This window comes from Rhinoraja longicauda, chromosome 22, assembly GCF_053455715.1.
Source record: "Rhinoraja longicauda isolate Sanriku21f chromosome 22, sRhiLon1.1, whole genome shotgun sequence".
NCBI classification, from domain to species: Eukaryota; Metazoa; Chordata; class Chondrichthyes; order Rajiformes; family Arhynchobatidae; genus Rhinoraja; species Rhinoraja longicauda.
In genome coordinates, this window is record NC_135974.1 from 17,936,707 (window position 1) to 17,953,762 (window position 17,056).

The 17,056-nt window shown below is 43.5% G+C and overlaps 2 protein-coding genes across 8 annotated transcripts in view; one reads left to right on the forward strand and one right to left on the reverse strand.

Moving 5' to 3' along the window:
- Nucleotides 1-3,248, reverse strand: part of LOC144604451 (uncharacterized) — a 60,363-nt gene extending 57,115 nt beyond the window's left edge. For all 3 annotated transcript variants that reach the window (XR_013548725.1, XR_013548724.1, XM_078418887.1), the window contains exons 1-2: nt 2,355-3,248; nt 1,573-1,791 (exon numbers count right to left, since the gene is read on the reverse strand). The gene's annotated coding sequence lies outside the window, so the exon portion shown is untranslated. The remainder of the gene's footprint in view (nt 1-1,572; nt 1,792-2,354) is intronic.
- On the forward strand, nt 2,930-16,735 carry timmdc1 (translocase of inner mitochondrial membrane domain containing 1). Of its 5 annotated transcripts, none has more exons than XM_078418880.1 (8): nt 2,930-3,027; nt 3,673-3,935; nt 4,958-5,123; nt 6,554-6,642; nt 9,577-9,644; nt 10,166-10,244; nt 10,964-11,074; nt 14,718-16,735. In XM_078418880.1, the coding sequence occupies exons 2-8, from the start codon at nt 3,805-3,807 to the stop codon at nt 14,854-14,856; spliced, it is 783 nt and encodes a 260-aa protein (XP_078275006.1). In that variant the 5' UTR covers nt 2,930-3,027; nt 3,673-3,804; the 3' UTR covers nt 14,857-16,735. The 5 variants fall into 5 exon arrangements, with proteins under 5 accessions (XP_078275006.1, XP_078275010.1, XP_078275009.1 ...); XM_078418884.1 differs by having other exon boundaries at nt 10,998-11,074; XM_078418882.1 differs by lacking the exon at nt 2,930-3,027 and adding an exon at nt 3,131-3,173.
- Nucleotides 16,736-17,056: the final 321 nt, after the last annotated feature.

Sequence of the window (17,056 nt, forward strand, 5' to 3'; positions counted from 1 at the left end):
GATCAGGTCTGGAACACACATCCAATTTGTCACACTGACCTTGCCTCTCCCTACACCTCTTTATATTCTTCCTATTTTAGTTTAATTTAGTTTAGAGATGCAGCGTGGAAACAGGCCCTTTTGCCCACTGAAACTGCGCTGACCAGCAATCACCCGTACACTAGCTCTATCTTACACACAGTGAAGGACGATTTATATAAGCCAATTAACCTACAAACCCGCATGTCTTTGAGACGTGGGAGGAAAATGGAGCACTTGGCGGAAACAGGGAGAACGTACAAACTGCGTGCAGATGGCACTCAAGGTCAGGATCAAACCTGGGCCTCTGGTGCTGTCAGGCAGCAACTCTAGTGCTGCACTATCGCGCCAACCTTTATTTTAATTGCTTGTTGAAACCTGATGTTCAATCTGCTTCCATTTCCTTTCAGGTAATACAATCTAGAGCACAACTCACTACAGAATGCATTTTTTTTCATATCCTTCTGCTTTCTCTTCACCTTACCAACATCTCTTATCAATATAATTGGGCTCCATGTAACATTTTCCACCAAACCCTTAATGATTTTGTCTCTCGTTATATATTTCCTCCCTCTTTCTTTCACGGCTTTAAGAAGAACTAGCCCAGATTCTACACATTTCCAAAGTCCCATATTACTGGTACCATCTGCTAAATCTTCTCTACATCCTCTTCAATACCTTCATCTCTGTGCAAGTGGGGTGCCTGGAACTAAACACAATATAATGTCATGTGGCACAAGATACAAAGGCTTAACAGTAAGTAACATGAGATTCAGGAACAGCTACTTCCCCGCTGTTATCAGACTACTGAACAGTGCTATCATAAGTTAAGGAGCAATCTGATCTCCAAATCTGTCTCACAACATCCCTTGCACTATTTTCAATCTGTACTTTCTCTGTAATTATAACACTATATTCTGCACGTTGGTTAAAGGATAATATAATGCTGTAAACATTATAAGCTCAGGCTATATCCAGCACATTTAAATTGTGCAGGAACACCTCACTCCATGCCTGCCCTCTCTCCCTCCCCTCCTAATCCCCCTGCTCTCACCTGTTGCCCAACAATTCTGTCCAGACTCTCTGCTCCTGTACTCATTCCTCTGTTAATTCCTTAACCACATCCTCCCCCTGCTTCTTTTTATTTCTGACCAGCACCTGCTTCACATAATATTGATATCTATTTTTAGTCAGACACATGCGTACGTACAGATGGAAGAAACATATCCATTTCAGACGGGACTAACTATGTGGCTGGTAGTTTTCCTCCTCAACTCTCTTACTCTTCCCCTCCTGCCTCTCCCAGTCTCTCTCTCTCTGGTTTATATTTACATTTATTATCATCACATGACTCCAGTATCACTCCAGTAGACACAAAATGCTGGAGTAACTTACCAGGACAGGCAGCATCTCTGGAGAGAAGGAATGGCTGACGTTTTAGGTTGAGACCCTACAGGAAGTTACTCCAGCATTTTGTGTCTACCAGAACAATGTGTTTCTGGGTATTATTATAGGGAGAGCTTGATCAGACAAACCGCTCCGCTGGATGCTGACCTCTGCAGCTGTCTAATCGCTGCACGAACAGCAACTTCAAGTTTACGGTGGTCATCCATTGACATTCCGGACTGTAGCCACCGCCCGCACAAAGCAGCAATTCCTTCACTCAAATGTTTGTTTTTCTTTTGCATCGCCGACAATCCAAGAACGATGGAGAAAACCAAGAATAACTCATGGTTTGGGAAGTGCGACATATTCCCGCTTGAGCAGCAGCTCCTGTACAAGTTACAATTCAAAAGAAAATCAACACGATCTTGCTCACTCACCAAAGCATAAAGCAATAAAACCTACAAAATCATTGTAGTTTTCAGAATCAGAATCAGAATAGCCTTTATTGTCATCCAAAAAAACAAGTCTTTTGGATGAAATTCCGTTACCTACAGTCCAACAATAAGAGCACTAAAAATAAGCAATAACACACAAAATCACAAACCAACACAAAACAAAAAAAGAAACATCCATCACAGTGAGTCTCCTCCAGTCACCTCCTCACTGTGATGGAAGGCCAGAATGTCTTTTCTCTTCCCCTGCCATCTTCTCCCGTGGTCAGGCTGTTGAAGTTGCCACGTCGGGGCGGTCGGGGCTCCCGACATTGAAGCCCCGGCAGAGAAAATCCCTTGGCCTATTTCAGGCCACGCCGGACGGTGAAAGGTCCGCGGCGGGCCGACCCAAGTCCTGCGATTCGGGGCGGGCGAAGACGCTGCCGGAGCTCCTGATGTTAACCACAAATTAACCACAAATACACTTAATTAATAGTTTTGAAAGCAGTATTTTCTTACCTCGAAGAAGCAAAACTGGAAAATACAGATGAAACGCAGGTTTGTATACACGTAGCAGCTCAGCTGGCGAGAATGTTTAGCACAGGTGACCTATGCCCTGCACATCCACGGTCGAGTGTCACCGAACTCGCTTATTCTGCACCTATGTCTTATGAACCTATGGTTTTAAAGTGCTCAGAAACTACCATGGAACAGGGTTAGTGGGGAAAGGGGGAGAGAGGAAGCGGGGGCGCTGGGGGAGGTAATTCCCAGTGGAAGCTCATCACCTTTTGCATTGGGTCTCAGGTGTGGAGGGCATAGCATGCATCCCAGCTGTGAGACAAACGTAGATATAGCCACAAAACACTAGAATAACTAAGCGGGTCATGCAGCATCTCTGAAGAACATGGATAGGTGTTTGCATCTTTGGAGAAAATTGATAGTTTTTCTAGAGATAGTGCCCGACCCGCTGAGTTACTCCAGCACTTCGTGACCTTCCCAATGCATCTCCAGAGGGAGGAGGGCGCATGCGCGCTTTTTATTGGACTACAATCCCCATGATGCCCCGCTCCCCGAGTCTCAGCGGTGAGTTGAGGCCTGCTCCAGGTTCAGGGCGCCCAACCTCGGTCAAGGCTGCTCCTGGCTTCCCGAACATCGGTCTTTGGGGCGCGTCTCCTGGCTGGGGAAAGGGGAAGTATGTTCACAATCTGTCGGCCGTTTGTGCTGTCATTGATGCCCGGGAACGAAAGCCAGGAGCCGCCAATATCACCGGGAGAGGGGGGGAAGGGGGGGCGTGAGGGAGCGACGGTGATGAAGGGAGGATGAGGGTGATGGAGAGAGGTAGGAGGAGAAGGGAGGGAGGGCGATAGAGGGAGGAGGAGGTATGAGAAGGGAGGATGAAAAATAGGGTGAGGAGGGAGGGAGGGTAATGGGAGGAGGAGGAGGGAGGGTGATGAGATGGAGGGTGATGGGGAGGGAATGGGGTGAGGAGAGAGGGGGCAGGGAAAGGTGGAGGGGGGGAGGGAGGAGGAGCTCAGGGGGTGGATGGGATGGGCGATGAGATAAGGAGTGACAGGAAATGACAGTCAAGGAATCAAGAGGGCAAGGGCAGAGAAAGAGCAGGAGGGGTAAGGGGTTGGTGAAGGAATGGTTTATGAGTGAAAGTGTGGGAAGGAGAGGGTGGAGAGACAAAGGTATGGGCGTTTGGAAATGATAAGTGAGTATTAGTTATAATATTCCAATGTTCTATTACTTATAGTCAGGGCATTGAGAGGTATTGCTCTGAGAACATGGTTGTTGAAACAAACGATGGAGTTTGGTTTGTATTGTTGATTTACAGTGAGCTCTTGCATCTGGAGCTGAATGAAGAGCAATTGTGGCGGACTGAGAAACCATCAGACCATCAACCTGCCGCTGTGCTACAGAATTGCCTGGTGACAGGCATTTATACACAACTTCTGCTTCTGTAAAAATGTTTCGCTTTCCACGGCTCTATGCTTCGGAGGATATGGGAAGCCCAGTTGAGAAACTTCCTAAATTTATTGGTAGCCCCCAGGTCCCTGAGACAGGATGGAACAGACTGCGGGAGCTGTTTGATCGCGAGTAAGTATGAATCGAATCATTTTTTGTATGGAGTAAGCTAGGCAAAATGTCGTCTTTTTGACAAATATTCATAGCAGATAAAGAGCACAAAGTGCTGGATGTGCATCGGGGAACATTTCTGGAGAACAGACTGGAGAAGGGTTCTCCAGAGAAATGTTCTCCAGAGAAATGTAGGAAGGAACTGCAGATGCTGTTTTACACCGAAGATAGACACAAAATGCTGGAGTAACTCAGCAGGACAGGCAGCATCTCTGGAGAGAAGGAATGGGTGACGTTTCGGGTTGAGACCCTTCTTCAGACTCTCCAGCTTTGCTGCCTGATCTGCTGAGTAACTCCAACACTGTGTCCTGTTTTTGTAAACCAGCATCTGTAATTCCTTGTGTCTACATCAACAGAAGCATGATGTGAATGCAACAATTGAGCAAGAGGAAACTGAGAGATGGAATGAGGTTCCTTTACGATCACCTGAACTGTCTCAAACTTTTGAACTATCAAAATATTGAAAAAAGTGGATGCAATGAAGTGGCACAGCGGGTAGAGTTGCTGTCTCACAGTGCCGGAGACGTAGATTTGATCCTGACCTCGGGTGCTACTTGTTTGGAGTTTGCACGTTCTCCCTGTGACCGTGTGGGTTTTCCTTCAGGTCCTCCAGTTTCCTGTCAGTCCATTCAAATCTGTCAGTCCATTCAAATAAATTAAATAATGGTTGATGTATGATTTTAAAATATATTTTGCAGAAGCTGTTGAGAACACTTGGCATGTCAGGCAGTTTCTGTGGAAAAGAAATGTTAATAAATTGAAGGATTTAAATCCATGTATGTGTCTTTATACCGTATCCCTAAATATATTTGGCTAACAAAATCTATCAGCTTTGGACTTAAAAGTAGGAAGTATTTTATTCCTTAACAATATAATAACTTGCATTCTACAGTTTGCGAGAGTTTCTTTGTAGAATGGGCATGTGGGCTGACTAGCGCTGGGCAATGATGGTACATAACTGAATATGAGTATTGCGCCTGCAGCGAGGTGAAGAATTATCCTGAGGAACTAATCAATATTTGGAAGAGCACCCTTGTGGCAGGAATAGTTGGGATGATGTATGGCGGGATTCCCGCTGCCCGACATGCTAGAACCCGTTACATCGAGCAGAGTCAGGCTGAGGTCTACAGGAATCGCTTGGAAGCCGTGGTGAGTATTAGATTACACAGTACAGCCCTTCGGCCCACTGAGCATCCACTTGCACTAAACCTACCCTGATCCCATTTTCTTTCTGCCCATGTTCTCACCAACTCTACAGAAGTATCCTATTGGAATGCATCACATCTTAGTTTGCCAATTGTCCTTCCCAAGTCTGCGATAAATTGCAGAGAGCTGTGGATGTAGCCCAGTCCATCGCACAAACCAGCCTCTCCCACCCCTTCAACTCCATCTACACCACGTTGCCTTGGGAGACCAGCCAACATAACATAATTTCCTCTTATCCCCACTCCTGTCAAGGAGAAGGTACAAAAAGTTGAAAGCACGCATCACCAGTCTCAAGAACAGCTTCTTCCCTGCTGTTCATAGACGTTTGAATGGACCTTTTCATTGCGTGGCAGCCCAGACCATCACACAAACCAACTTCCCTTCCATTGACTCCATTTACATTTCACGCTGCCTTGGCAAGACCACCAGCATAATTGAGGACCAGTCTAACCACGGTCACTCCCTCTTCTCTCCTCTTCCATCAGGCAAGGGGTTCAGAATTGTGAAAACGCATACCTCCAGATTCAGGGATAGTTTCTTCCCAGCTGTTAGGCAACTGAGAGCGGACCTGACCTACCATCTACCTCATTGGAGAACCTTGGACAACCTTTAATCGTACTTTACTGGACTTGGACTAAATGTTATTTCCTTATCCTGTATCTGTACACTGCGGACAGCTCAATTGTAATCATGTATAGTCTTTTTGCTGACTGGATAGCAACAAAATGCTTTTCACTGTGCCTCGGCATAAGTCACAATAAACTAAATTAAACTAAAGCTTAGGATGTATTTCCAATCTCCCAGTCTACGTCTTTGCATCCCTAACCCTTTTTCTGCACTTTCTCAGTAGCTGTAACATTAAGTTTTTGCACTCTGTTTTCTTTCTCTTTTTACCGGTTGTACTTGTGTATAGGTTGATTGTACTATGGTAATGATTTGCCTGGATAGAACCCAAAACAAAGATTTTCACTATGTTAATGCATGCAGTGAGTGGCGCAGTGGTAGAGCGGCCTCATAGCACCAGAGACCCGGGTTCGATCCTGAATGGGTGCTGCCTGGACGGAGTTTTTACGTTCGCCCTGTGATCGCATGGGCTGTCTCTGGGTGCTCCGGTTTCCTCCGACATTCCAAAGATGTACTGGTTTGTAGGTTAATTGGCTTGTGTTAATTGTCCCTAGGGTGTAGGAAAGAACTGGTGTACGGGATGATTGTTGGTTGACGTGGGCTCGGTGGGCCAAAGGAACTATTTCCGTGCTGTATTACTAAACTAAACGTGACAATAACAAGTAATGTGAGCAGCAACCAACTGTGTAGCTTGTGTGAATGAGCAACTATTTGCCTGCGACATTGCTGACTATTCTCTCATCCATCAGAGGTCGGCGCAGGATGCTGCTATCAGAGGCTTTGTCCGTTATGGATGGCGATGGAGCTGGCGTGTGGCTGCCTTTGTCACCATTTTCAAGTAAGTGAAATGTTTAGTCGGTGTTATAACACATAAGCTAAAGGTTTATAGCTCTTGGAACCATTGTCATATATCTGGAGAGAATCTGAGAATTTAGTTATCATCATTAAATTGGGAAGTCAACACCTCTTGGAAAGTGATTGAAGAACAGATTGTTGGAAGAACCCAGCGGGTCAGGCAGCATCTGAGGTGGGATACCCTCGACTGCATCCCTGCACAGATACTGCTTGACTTGCTGAGTTTAATTTAGTTTACAGATACAGCGTGGAAATAGGGCCTTCGGCCCACCGACACCAGGCCAACCATCGATCATCCATTCCCACTTTCGCATCTACTCTTTACTGACTATGGGTAATTTACAGAGGGCCAATTAACCTACACACCCACACGTCTTTGGCATGTGGAAGAAACCGGAGGAAACCCACGCATTCATAGGCGAAAGTGCAAATTTCACACGGACAGCACCTGAGGTCAGGATTGAATCTGGGTCTCTGGAACTGTGGGGCAGCGGCTCTACTAGCAGCGCCACTATGCCACCTAAAATTGGAATTTCTCCGGCAGTTCAATTTTTCCTCAAAATGTCAGCATGTGCAGTCTTTCATCTCTAAGGTGATTAAGTATTTTTCAAGATAAATTTGAGAATATTAACATTTCTGTTCTCAAGAGCATAAATTGATAAATTAACAATCTCGAACAGATTAAATGCCCTCATAACTGTTCCTTGACAGCCCATTGTTTGAACAGTTTTTCCATAATACATGCTGGAATTCTTGATAAGTGGCTATTTCTTTGCTAAGTATTTTGTTTTAAAATTAGTAGTTGTAATGGCAAGGTAAAATGTTGTAGTACAAATACTGAAAATGGAATATAGTTTAGTTGAATTTATTGTCATGGGTACGGAGGTTCGGTGAAAAGCTTTTGGTTGCATGCTATCCAGTCTGCGGAAAGACAATACATAATTACAATCAAGCCATCCACAGTGTACAGATACAGGATAAAGGGAATAATAATATCTCTATTAAAGATAGTCCAAAGGTAGATTGAGCACATTTGTTTTTGCTTCCAGACAGATAAAAATAGATGCTAAAACAAATGCATTAATATAATCAGTGAAGATAGTTACAAAATGCTGCAGTAACTCAACGAGTCAGGCAGCATCTCTGAAGAAAAGGAATAGGTGATATTTCGGGTCAAGAACCTTCATCGGACCTCATGAAAGGTCTTGACCCGAAACATCACCTATTCTTGTTCCCCCAGAGATGCTGCCTGACCCGCTGAGTTATTCCAGCATTTTGTGTCTTATCTTTGGAGTAAACCAGCATCATAAGGAGGTAATTACATAAAAGAATAATAAGTAGCAGAGAAATTATGAATGGAATGACATTTAGTTTTTGATGAGATTTCTCCCCTGGGACCATTGGTGACATTACATCAGGAAGTTATTGTCTCTTTAATTTTACCTGTTATCTTAGTTGTAAGACTTGATAGCCATTTTTTACCCAAAGAGCTGGTTTTTGGATCCCTTTTTCAGACATTTAGGAACATACTTCAAAGATCATGGGCACAGCTCAAAGTACGATTCATTAGGGGCATGAGATAAAAAAGTTAAGATTAGACATAAGATAAATAATGTAATAGAAGCAAAAGATGTAAAAATGGTGCAAATGGAAAATAATATTTAAAGTGAGGGCAAGAGATAATAATAATAATAATGCATTTTATTTATATAGCGCTTTTCATATACTCAAAGACGCTTTACAGAGATTTAGAGAACATAGGGAAATTAATAAATAGATAAATAAGTAAATAAGTAAACGAACAGAGAAAGGAGACAGAAGGTGAGGTGACCTTCAGTGGTTGAAGGCAGTACTGAACAGGTGAGACTTCAGCGATGTTTTGAATGTGGTGAGTGTGGAGGAGTCTCTAACGGTTTGGGGTAGTGAGTTCCATAGGGTGGGAGCAGCGATGGAGAAAGCCCTGTCCCCCCAGGATCTGAGTTTGGTCCGGATGTGGGGGGATAGGAGATTGGCAGCAGCAGAGCGGAGGGTGCAGGTGGGAGTGTGCCTGTGGAGGAGGTCGGTCAGGTAGGGTGGGGCCAGGTTATGGAGGGCTTTGTAGGTTATGAGGAGGATTTTGTACTGGATTCTCTGGGGGATGGGGAGCCAGTGGAGTTTGTAAAGGACGGGGGTGATATGGTCACGGATCGGGGTGTGGGTGAGTAGACGGGCAGCGGAGTTTTGAATGTATTGAAGTTTACTGATGATTTTTTAGGGTGCGCCATAGAGGAGGCTGTTGCAGTAGTCCAGACGGGAGGTGATGAAGGCGTGGATGAGGGTTTCTGCAGCTGTGGAGGAGAGGGATGGACGGAGACGGGCAATGTTTTTGAGGTGGAAGAAGGCTGTCTTTGTGATGTGTTTGATGTGTTTGTCGAAGGAGAGGGTTTGATCAAAGATGATTCCAAGATTCCGGATGTGAGGGGAGGTGGATACTGGGACACCATCAATGTTTAGGATGAAGTTTTGGGTGGATTTGGTGAGATGGGATTCATATACCAGCAGTACTCTTGGGAGACGCTATCAGTGATTCAGTTGAAGAGTACAATGGTGCTTTTATTGTCATATGTGCGGATGCAAACGCACAATAAAAATTATTTCCTTGCGTACAGTCCAGCAGAGTATTGCTATACCCAAGCCTATCCCTGGTGAGCGAAATTTATAGAAATAGTCCATTGAGCCCGCATGCAACAGGCGCCATGTTTTGGCGCCATTTTCAAAGTTCAGTCTGCACTCTAGTTGTTTGAACGTTGCCCATTCCAGGCAAGCCCCAGGCTGCTGCAGGCCTTGTGTAATTATGTATACGATTGTACTTTTGTTTTCAGGGTACTTTGATGATTTCTATTTGTTCATTCCTAATTTGCTTTTTTTTCCCAAACAGTACAATTAGCACGGGTCTATCTGTGTATCATGATCAAAATCTCCTGAGATACTATTCTGTAGCTGGAGGTGAGAGTCTGCTTACAGTTCCATTATTTGAACCACGGGACCCCACTTTTTTTCCTTCATTAATTGTAATTAATATTTTATATTATTCTTAAGTGTAGTGATTTTACTGAGTTACGCATTGCAACTGATTTGGGTAAATACATTTCTTGTCAATTCGTTATGAGATTTGCCCTTTGTATTTTGTCCTTTGGTTTAAGTTTAAGTTTATTATTGTCATGTGTGCCAAGCAAAATGATTTTCTTTGTGTGCTATCCAATCAAATCAGATAATATTATACAAAATAGAATCAAGCCAAACTCAAGTACAAGTGGCACAGCCAATAGAGCTGCTGCCAAACAGCACCAGAGACCCCGGTTCAATCCTGACCTCGGGTGCTGCCTTTGTGTAGTTTGGATGTTCTCTCTGTGACTGCCTTTCGGTTTCCTCTGGGTGCTTCGGTTTCCTCGCACACCCCAAAGAAGTGCGGGTTTGTAGGTTAATTGTTACAATAAGCTAATGTAAAACACATCCTTCATGTTTAGCGATCACAGGAGGAGTATTCCGGATGTCTCTTGGACTGGGTGGATTTGTGGCAGGAACAGTCATTGGTGCATTCATGGGGTGAGTCAACAAATGCTTCAATGAAGATTAATTGTAAAGTTCTGTAATTTATAACTCCCTCAAAAAAGTCTTGGAGATTAGTAGGAACAGGGGAGGCCATTCAGCCCTTCGTGATTACTTCACGTGGCATTGTGGCGCAGCGGTAGAGTTGCTGCATTACAGCGCCAGAGACCCTGGTTTGATCCTACGGGTGCTCTCTGTACTGAGTTTGTACATTCTCCTTGTGACCCTATGGGTTTTCTCCGGGTGCTCTGGTTTCCCCTTGCATCCCAAGGCGACAGGTTTATAGGTTAATTGGCTTCTGTAAATTGTTCCTAATGTGTAGGACAGTGCTAGTACGGGGTGATCACTGGTCGGAGTGGACTCAATGGATCGAGAGACCTGTTTCCATGCTGCATCTCTAAAGAGTCCACGCTGACCATTGATCGCCTATTCACACTCGTTCTATGTTATCCCACCTTATCCACGCCCTGCACATTGAGAACAATTTACAAAGGGCCAAATAACCTACAAACCCGCATGTCTTAGAGATAAGTTTCAAAGTGACGAATTCTGATTATATATTTTTCCCCGATTTGCATTTGTTTTGTAAAAGAGCTTGAAGATTGAGGCACCCAAAACCAGAGAAAAATCAGCAAGCTCTCTAGTCTAGCTGCATGAGATTCTTGATGTAGATCCATGTGTATGTGTATTGTCCATCCATGTTACTCATCTTCCAGGGTTCCAGCTGGGGCTCTGATTGTGGCAGCGCAGAAAGCTAATGGGGAGACTCTGCGGGAAAAGAAGCGTAGGGTGCGCCAAGAAACTTACAAACTTAAGTTGGAAGAATGGTAAGAAATTATAGCCTTGTGATCTCCGATATTAGAATAACATAGTCATAGATTCATGTAGCTTGGAAATGTGCTCTTTGGCCCAACTTGCCCATGCCAGCCAATATGCCCCATCCACCCTAGTCCCACCTGCTTGCATTTGGCTCATAACGTTCTAAACTTTTCCTTTCCATGTACATTTCCAAATGTCTTTTAAATGTTTAGTTTATTATTGTTACATCTACTGAGGTACAACAAAAAGTGTTTTTGTTGCGTTACAGATACAGAATAAAAGGAATAACATTTATTGCAAGATAAATGTTGTTATAGGACTTGCCTCAACTACCACCTCTGGCAGCTTGTTCTATATACCCACCACCCTCTGTGTGAAAAGTTTACTCCTCAGGTTACTTTAAATCTTTCCACCCTCACCTTCATAACCTCTAGAAACAGAATTAGGCCATTCGGCCAATCAAGTCTACTCCGCCGTTCAATCATGGCTGATTTATCTTTCTCAACCGCTTTATCGTGCCTTCTCCCCATAACCCTAGACACCCTGGCTGTTCAATAATCTGTCAATCTCTGCCTAAAAAATACCAAATAATGGCCTCCACAGCTTGAATTCCACAGATTCACCACCCTCAGACTAAAGAAATTCCTTCTCATCTCCTTTCTAAAGATATGTCCTTTTATTCTGAGGCTGTGCCCTCTGGTTCTAGACTCTCCCATTAGTGGAAACATCCTCTCCACTTTCACTCTATCCAGGCCTTTCACTATTCGGTAAGTTTCAACAAGGTCCCTCCTCATCCTTAAACTTATGAAGTTATGAACTTATGAAATTCAGATTTCTCTCACCCTAAGGCCCGGTGTGCTCACGGCACTGGATTGGTGAAGTAGGAGTCGGCCCGTCCTAGCGCGATGCTTTCGGCTCCTTCCATTGCCGCTCTATGCAGCTGCCGCAGGCTGCGCTCGATCCGCTCGCTCGCAGGACCTCCCACAAAAAAGCAATGGATTTGAAACTAGAACACTTTGTAATATTGTCATTTTTTAAATTGCCACTTCTCGTTGATTCACGGAGATTTATAGAGAGAGATAGCACAGAAACTGGTCCATTGAGTCAAATCAACCATCACATGCCCACTTGGGCACTAATGTTGGGCCAACTTTTTATTCTACACATACTCTCATTTACCAACTTCCCTACACACTAGGGTAAATCTGCAGGGCCATTATATCTACTAACCCACATTTTTGGGATGTGGGAGGAAACTAGAGCACACAGATGGTCAGAGGGACAACTAAGTCCACACCGCAAACTCAGCTGGTAGAGTAACTGCATCGCAGTGCCGGAGACCCGGATTCAATCTGTCTGCGCTGCCTGTGTGGAGTTTGCACATTCTCCCTGTGAGCGCATGAGTTTCTTCCCACATCCCAAAACGTGCAGGTTTGTAGGTTAATTTGTAAATTGGGACTGGTGTTCACAGGTTATAGGCCCATTGAGTCCACTCCACTATTCGATCATGGCTGATCTCTGGCTCCTAATCCCATTTCCCATTTTCCTGCCTTCTTCCCATAACCCTTGACACCCAATCTAATCAAGAATTTGTCTGTCTCTGCCTTAAAACTATCCACTGACGGCCTCCACAGATGAGCTTTACAGATTAACTACCCGCTGACTAAAGAAGTTCGTCCTCACCTCCTTTCTAAAAGAGTGCCCTTTAATTCTGAGGCTATGACCTCTGATCCTAGACTCTCGCACTAGTGGAAACATCCTTTCAACATCCACTCTTTCTATGCCTTTCATTATTATGTAAGTTTCAGTGAGGTTCCCCCTCAACCTTCTAAACTCCAGCGAGTAGAGGCCCAGCGCTTGTCAAACGCTCATCATATGCAAACCCACTCATTCCTGAAATCATTCTTGTAAACCTCCTCTGGACCCTTTCCAGAGTCAGCAAATCGTTCCTCAGATATGGGGCCCAAATTTGCTCACAGTACTCCAAATGCAGCCTGACCCGCACCTTATAGAGCCTCAGCATTACATATCTGTTTTTGTATTCCAGCCCTCTTGATATAAATGCTGACATTGAATTTGACTTCCTTACTACCGATTCGACTTGCAAATGAACTTTTTTGGAGTCCTGCACCAGCACTCCCAGGTCCCTTTGCACCGCCGATTTCTGGATTCTCTCTCCATTTAGAAAATAATCTACGCCTTTATTCTTATTACCAAAATGCATCACTCTGCACTTTGCCATACTGAATTTCATCTGTCACTTCTCTGCCCATTCTCTTAATCTGTCCAAGTCCTTCTGCAGATTCCTTGTTTCCTCTACACTGCTTGCCCCTCCACCTATCTTAGCATCATCTGCAAACTTGACCACAAAACCTTCAAACCCCTTATCCAAATCATTAATATACAACGTGACGAGAAGCAACCCAAGCACCGACCCTTGCGGAACTCCATTAGTCACAGGCAGCCAACGTGAAAAAGCGCCTTTTATTGCAACTCTTTGCCTTCTACCATCCAACCAACCCGCTATCCATGCTAGTATCTTCGCTTTAATACCATGCGCTCTCATCTTCCCTAGTAGTCTGACATATGGCGCCGTATTGAAGGCTTTTTGAAAATCTAGGTAAACAACATCTACAGCCTCCCCTGTTTGTCCTGCCATTAACTTCCTCAAAGAACTCCAGCAGATTAGTCAGGCAAGATCTTCACAAAACCATGCTGAGTTTGGCCTATTTTATCGTAAACTTCTAAGTACTGCGTAACCTCATCCTTTATAATTGACTAAAATCTTACCAACCACTGAAGTCAGGCTAACCAGCCTATAGTTTCCGCTCTTCTGCTTCGTTCCCTTCTTGTACAGCGGGGTAATATTCGCAATTTTCCAATTTTCAGGAACCACTCCTGACTCTAATGATTCTTGAAATATCACAACTAATGCCTAGACAATCTCTGACGCCACCTCCTTCAGAACTTTGGGGTGCAATCCAGGTGACTTATCCACCCTCAGACCTTTCTGTTTTCCTCGCACCTTCTCCTTAGTAATCGGCACTCCACTAACTTCCACCTCCTAAATCTAGGATTGCAGGCATGCTTCTGGTGTCTTCCACTGTAAAGACTGATGCGAAAAGGTTATTCAATTCCTCTGCTATTTCTTGATATACAGTGTAGAGAGGTGTGTAGAGAGTGGTTGAAAAAGTAGTATAACATAGAACTCATTTGAACAGGTGATCAATGGTCGGCGTGGGCTGTAGGACATGTTTTCAAGCTGTATCTCTAAACTAAATAGAACTCTGTTCAGCACCAGAATTCAATCACACTGAGCACAAGGCTCAAAGAATGGTTTTGTTTTAGTCTTCATTACAAGCTACATTGTTACAACGATCTATCATGAAGCATGTCCTTCATGCTTCCACCTATATCTTTCAATCAATTAATTCAGTCCACACTGACAGCACCCGAGGTCAGGATCGAACCTGGCTCAGTGGAGCTGTGAGGTAGTAGCTCTGTAAATTGTGCTTGTGTGCTGCCCTGTACAATAATTATTTTCTAACTAAAAACTCCAAGGTGCTTGCTTGTGAATTTGTTTGTCACTAGTTTCATTGCTTTAGAGGTGTTTTTGCTACTTGTCTTAAATTAATTCATTTTTCTCCCCAGGAGAGCCAGGCTTGATGTAACAGAAGGTTTAGTTCATGAAATTGCCGACAGCGATTCAGTGGAAAATGATTTGGAAAAATTGGAAGAGTTATTGAAGCAGCCCAGAAATCCTGGTTCATCTGTTCAAGAGGAAAGTTGACTCTATTGAAGAATTAAGAGGAGAGTTTGAATGGAACTTACCAAATTCAAAAGGCTTTTCAGAAAGCCATTGAATGTATTCAAGGCATTGCGCTTGAGACATTTTTGACTTGATCTAGGACAGTGGATGTGAAATAAGTCTCCACACTGGACTTAAACCGACTGATAACTCAGATTTTTCACCCATGCTTATGGATGTACTGTCCATGGATTACATGAAAATCTACAGTACTCTCTGCTGTGTATAGTTTAGAGTTTAGTTTAGAGATACAACATGGAAACAGACCCTTCCCACTACCAAGACCACGTTGACCATTGATCACCTGTTCACACTAGTTCTATGTTATCCCACTTTCTCATCCACTCCCTACACACTAGGGGCAATTTATAGAGGGCCAATTAATCTATAAACCCGCACGTCTTTGGGCTGTGGGACGAATCCGAGCACCCAGAGGAAACCCGCATGGTCACAAGGAGAACGTGCAAACTCCACACAGGCAACACCCAAGGTCTGGATCGAACCCCGGGCTCTGGCACTCTGTAGCGAAGGCTCCACCAGCTGCACCATTATGCGGCTCTATACCTTGCAAACTAGAAACCAGTGACCATGTCTCAATCATTTCCCTCACTGGTATAACCAAGATGGATCAATGCACTGTCAATCCTGAATACCATCGCACCAGTTAGACTATATTTTGATAAATGTTCAGTTTTCCTTTCAGTACAGTGGTTTCTAATTCTAACATGAATTATTTGCAGTAATCATTTCAATTTAAAATAGTGACAGGAATCTGCATTGCCTGATTTGTTCCCTTTTCATCTCCCCATCTGTCAATCAAACCTCCCTCCTAAAAACCTATCACTTGCCAGGTTTTGTCCTGCCCCCAATGTTGTACCACATTTTGATCTTAGCATAAAATGTCTAAATTGAAATGTGTTTTTTTCAAAGTATGATGAAAGGAACTACAGATGCTGGTGTATACCAATGATAGACACAAAATGCTGAAGTAACTCAGTAGGTCAGGCAGCATTCCTGGAGAACATGTATGGACTACACTTTGACATCAAACATCATCTATCCATGTTCTCCAGAGGTGCTGCCTGACCTGCTGAGTTACTCCAGCACTTTGTGTCCTTTTGTGTGTTAACTAGTAAGTGCAGTTCTTTGTTTTTATAACGTACTCCTGCATTTTGTGTCCTATCATGTGTTTTCTTCAAACCTGGTCAGTGAAAGCTAAATTCATGAATGTGATTTGTGATCAGACTAAAGTTCTGAAGGTACCATATTACAGCAAAGGGATAGCGTCAGATCAGGGAATGCTTTTGAGATAGTGAATCACTTTTATTTTGGGAATTTGGAATATCTACTGCAATCAAGCTATTGTATTGAGTGATGTAATTTTTTCCCACAAAAGAGCTATGTGCGAGGAAGGGAAGGTGGGATTTAATTATGTACAAGAAGCAGCCAATATACATTCATCAAGGTATAAACAGTGCCATGAAAATGACCAGATAATTTGTTCAATTGTTCAAAATAACCAGATAATTTGTTCAATAATTTGATATTGTTGTAGGGAATGAGTCTTCTGCTCAGCAGGGTGAATATTTACAATCAATGCAACACTCAATTAGATTTTAGTCTGAACAAAGGTCCTGACCTGCAATATCACCTTTCCTGCTGAGTTACTTCAGCACTTTGTGTCCTTTTTTTTTGTAAACTAGCATCTACAGTTCCTTGTATCTATGTAATATTGGAATGTAAGACTACATTTTTATTCTCCATTTTCTGGAGTGCTAGCTCTCTAAGTTAGATCCCCAGAATAGCATGAATGAGTGAAAACTGTATGAATTTTGATACTGTGCCAGTAATTAATAATTTAATGCCTTCAATAAAGAATGTTCTTTTAATAGCTTTGCTCCTTTAATCAGTTTTTGCAAAAAGCAGTATTAAATTGCCTAGGAACACACCTGCGATTGAAAAATACTATTATGTACAGCACTGAGTGCACCACATTGGTGAAACATTATCAGGAATACTTTTTAATATTTCTGAAATGTTATTAGTTCTGAAATGTTAAAAATTCATAAAAAGGGAAGGACAATGCTGAACCATCCAATGTGCCCTGGCAGGCGGGACATTAGTCGGGGTACCGATGGTTAGCGTGAAAGGCGGGCTCTGTCATGATTGACGTTCCGTCCAA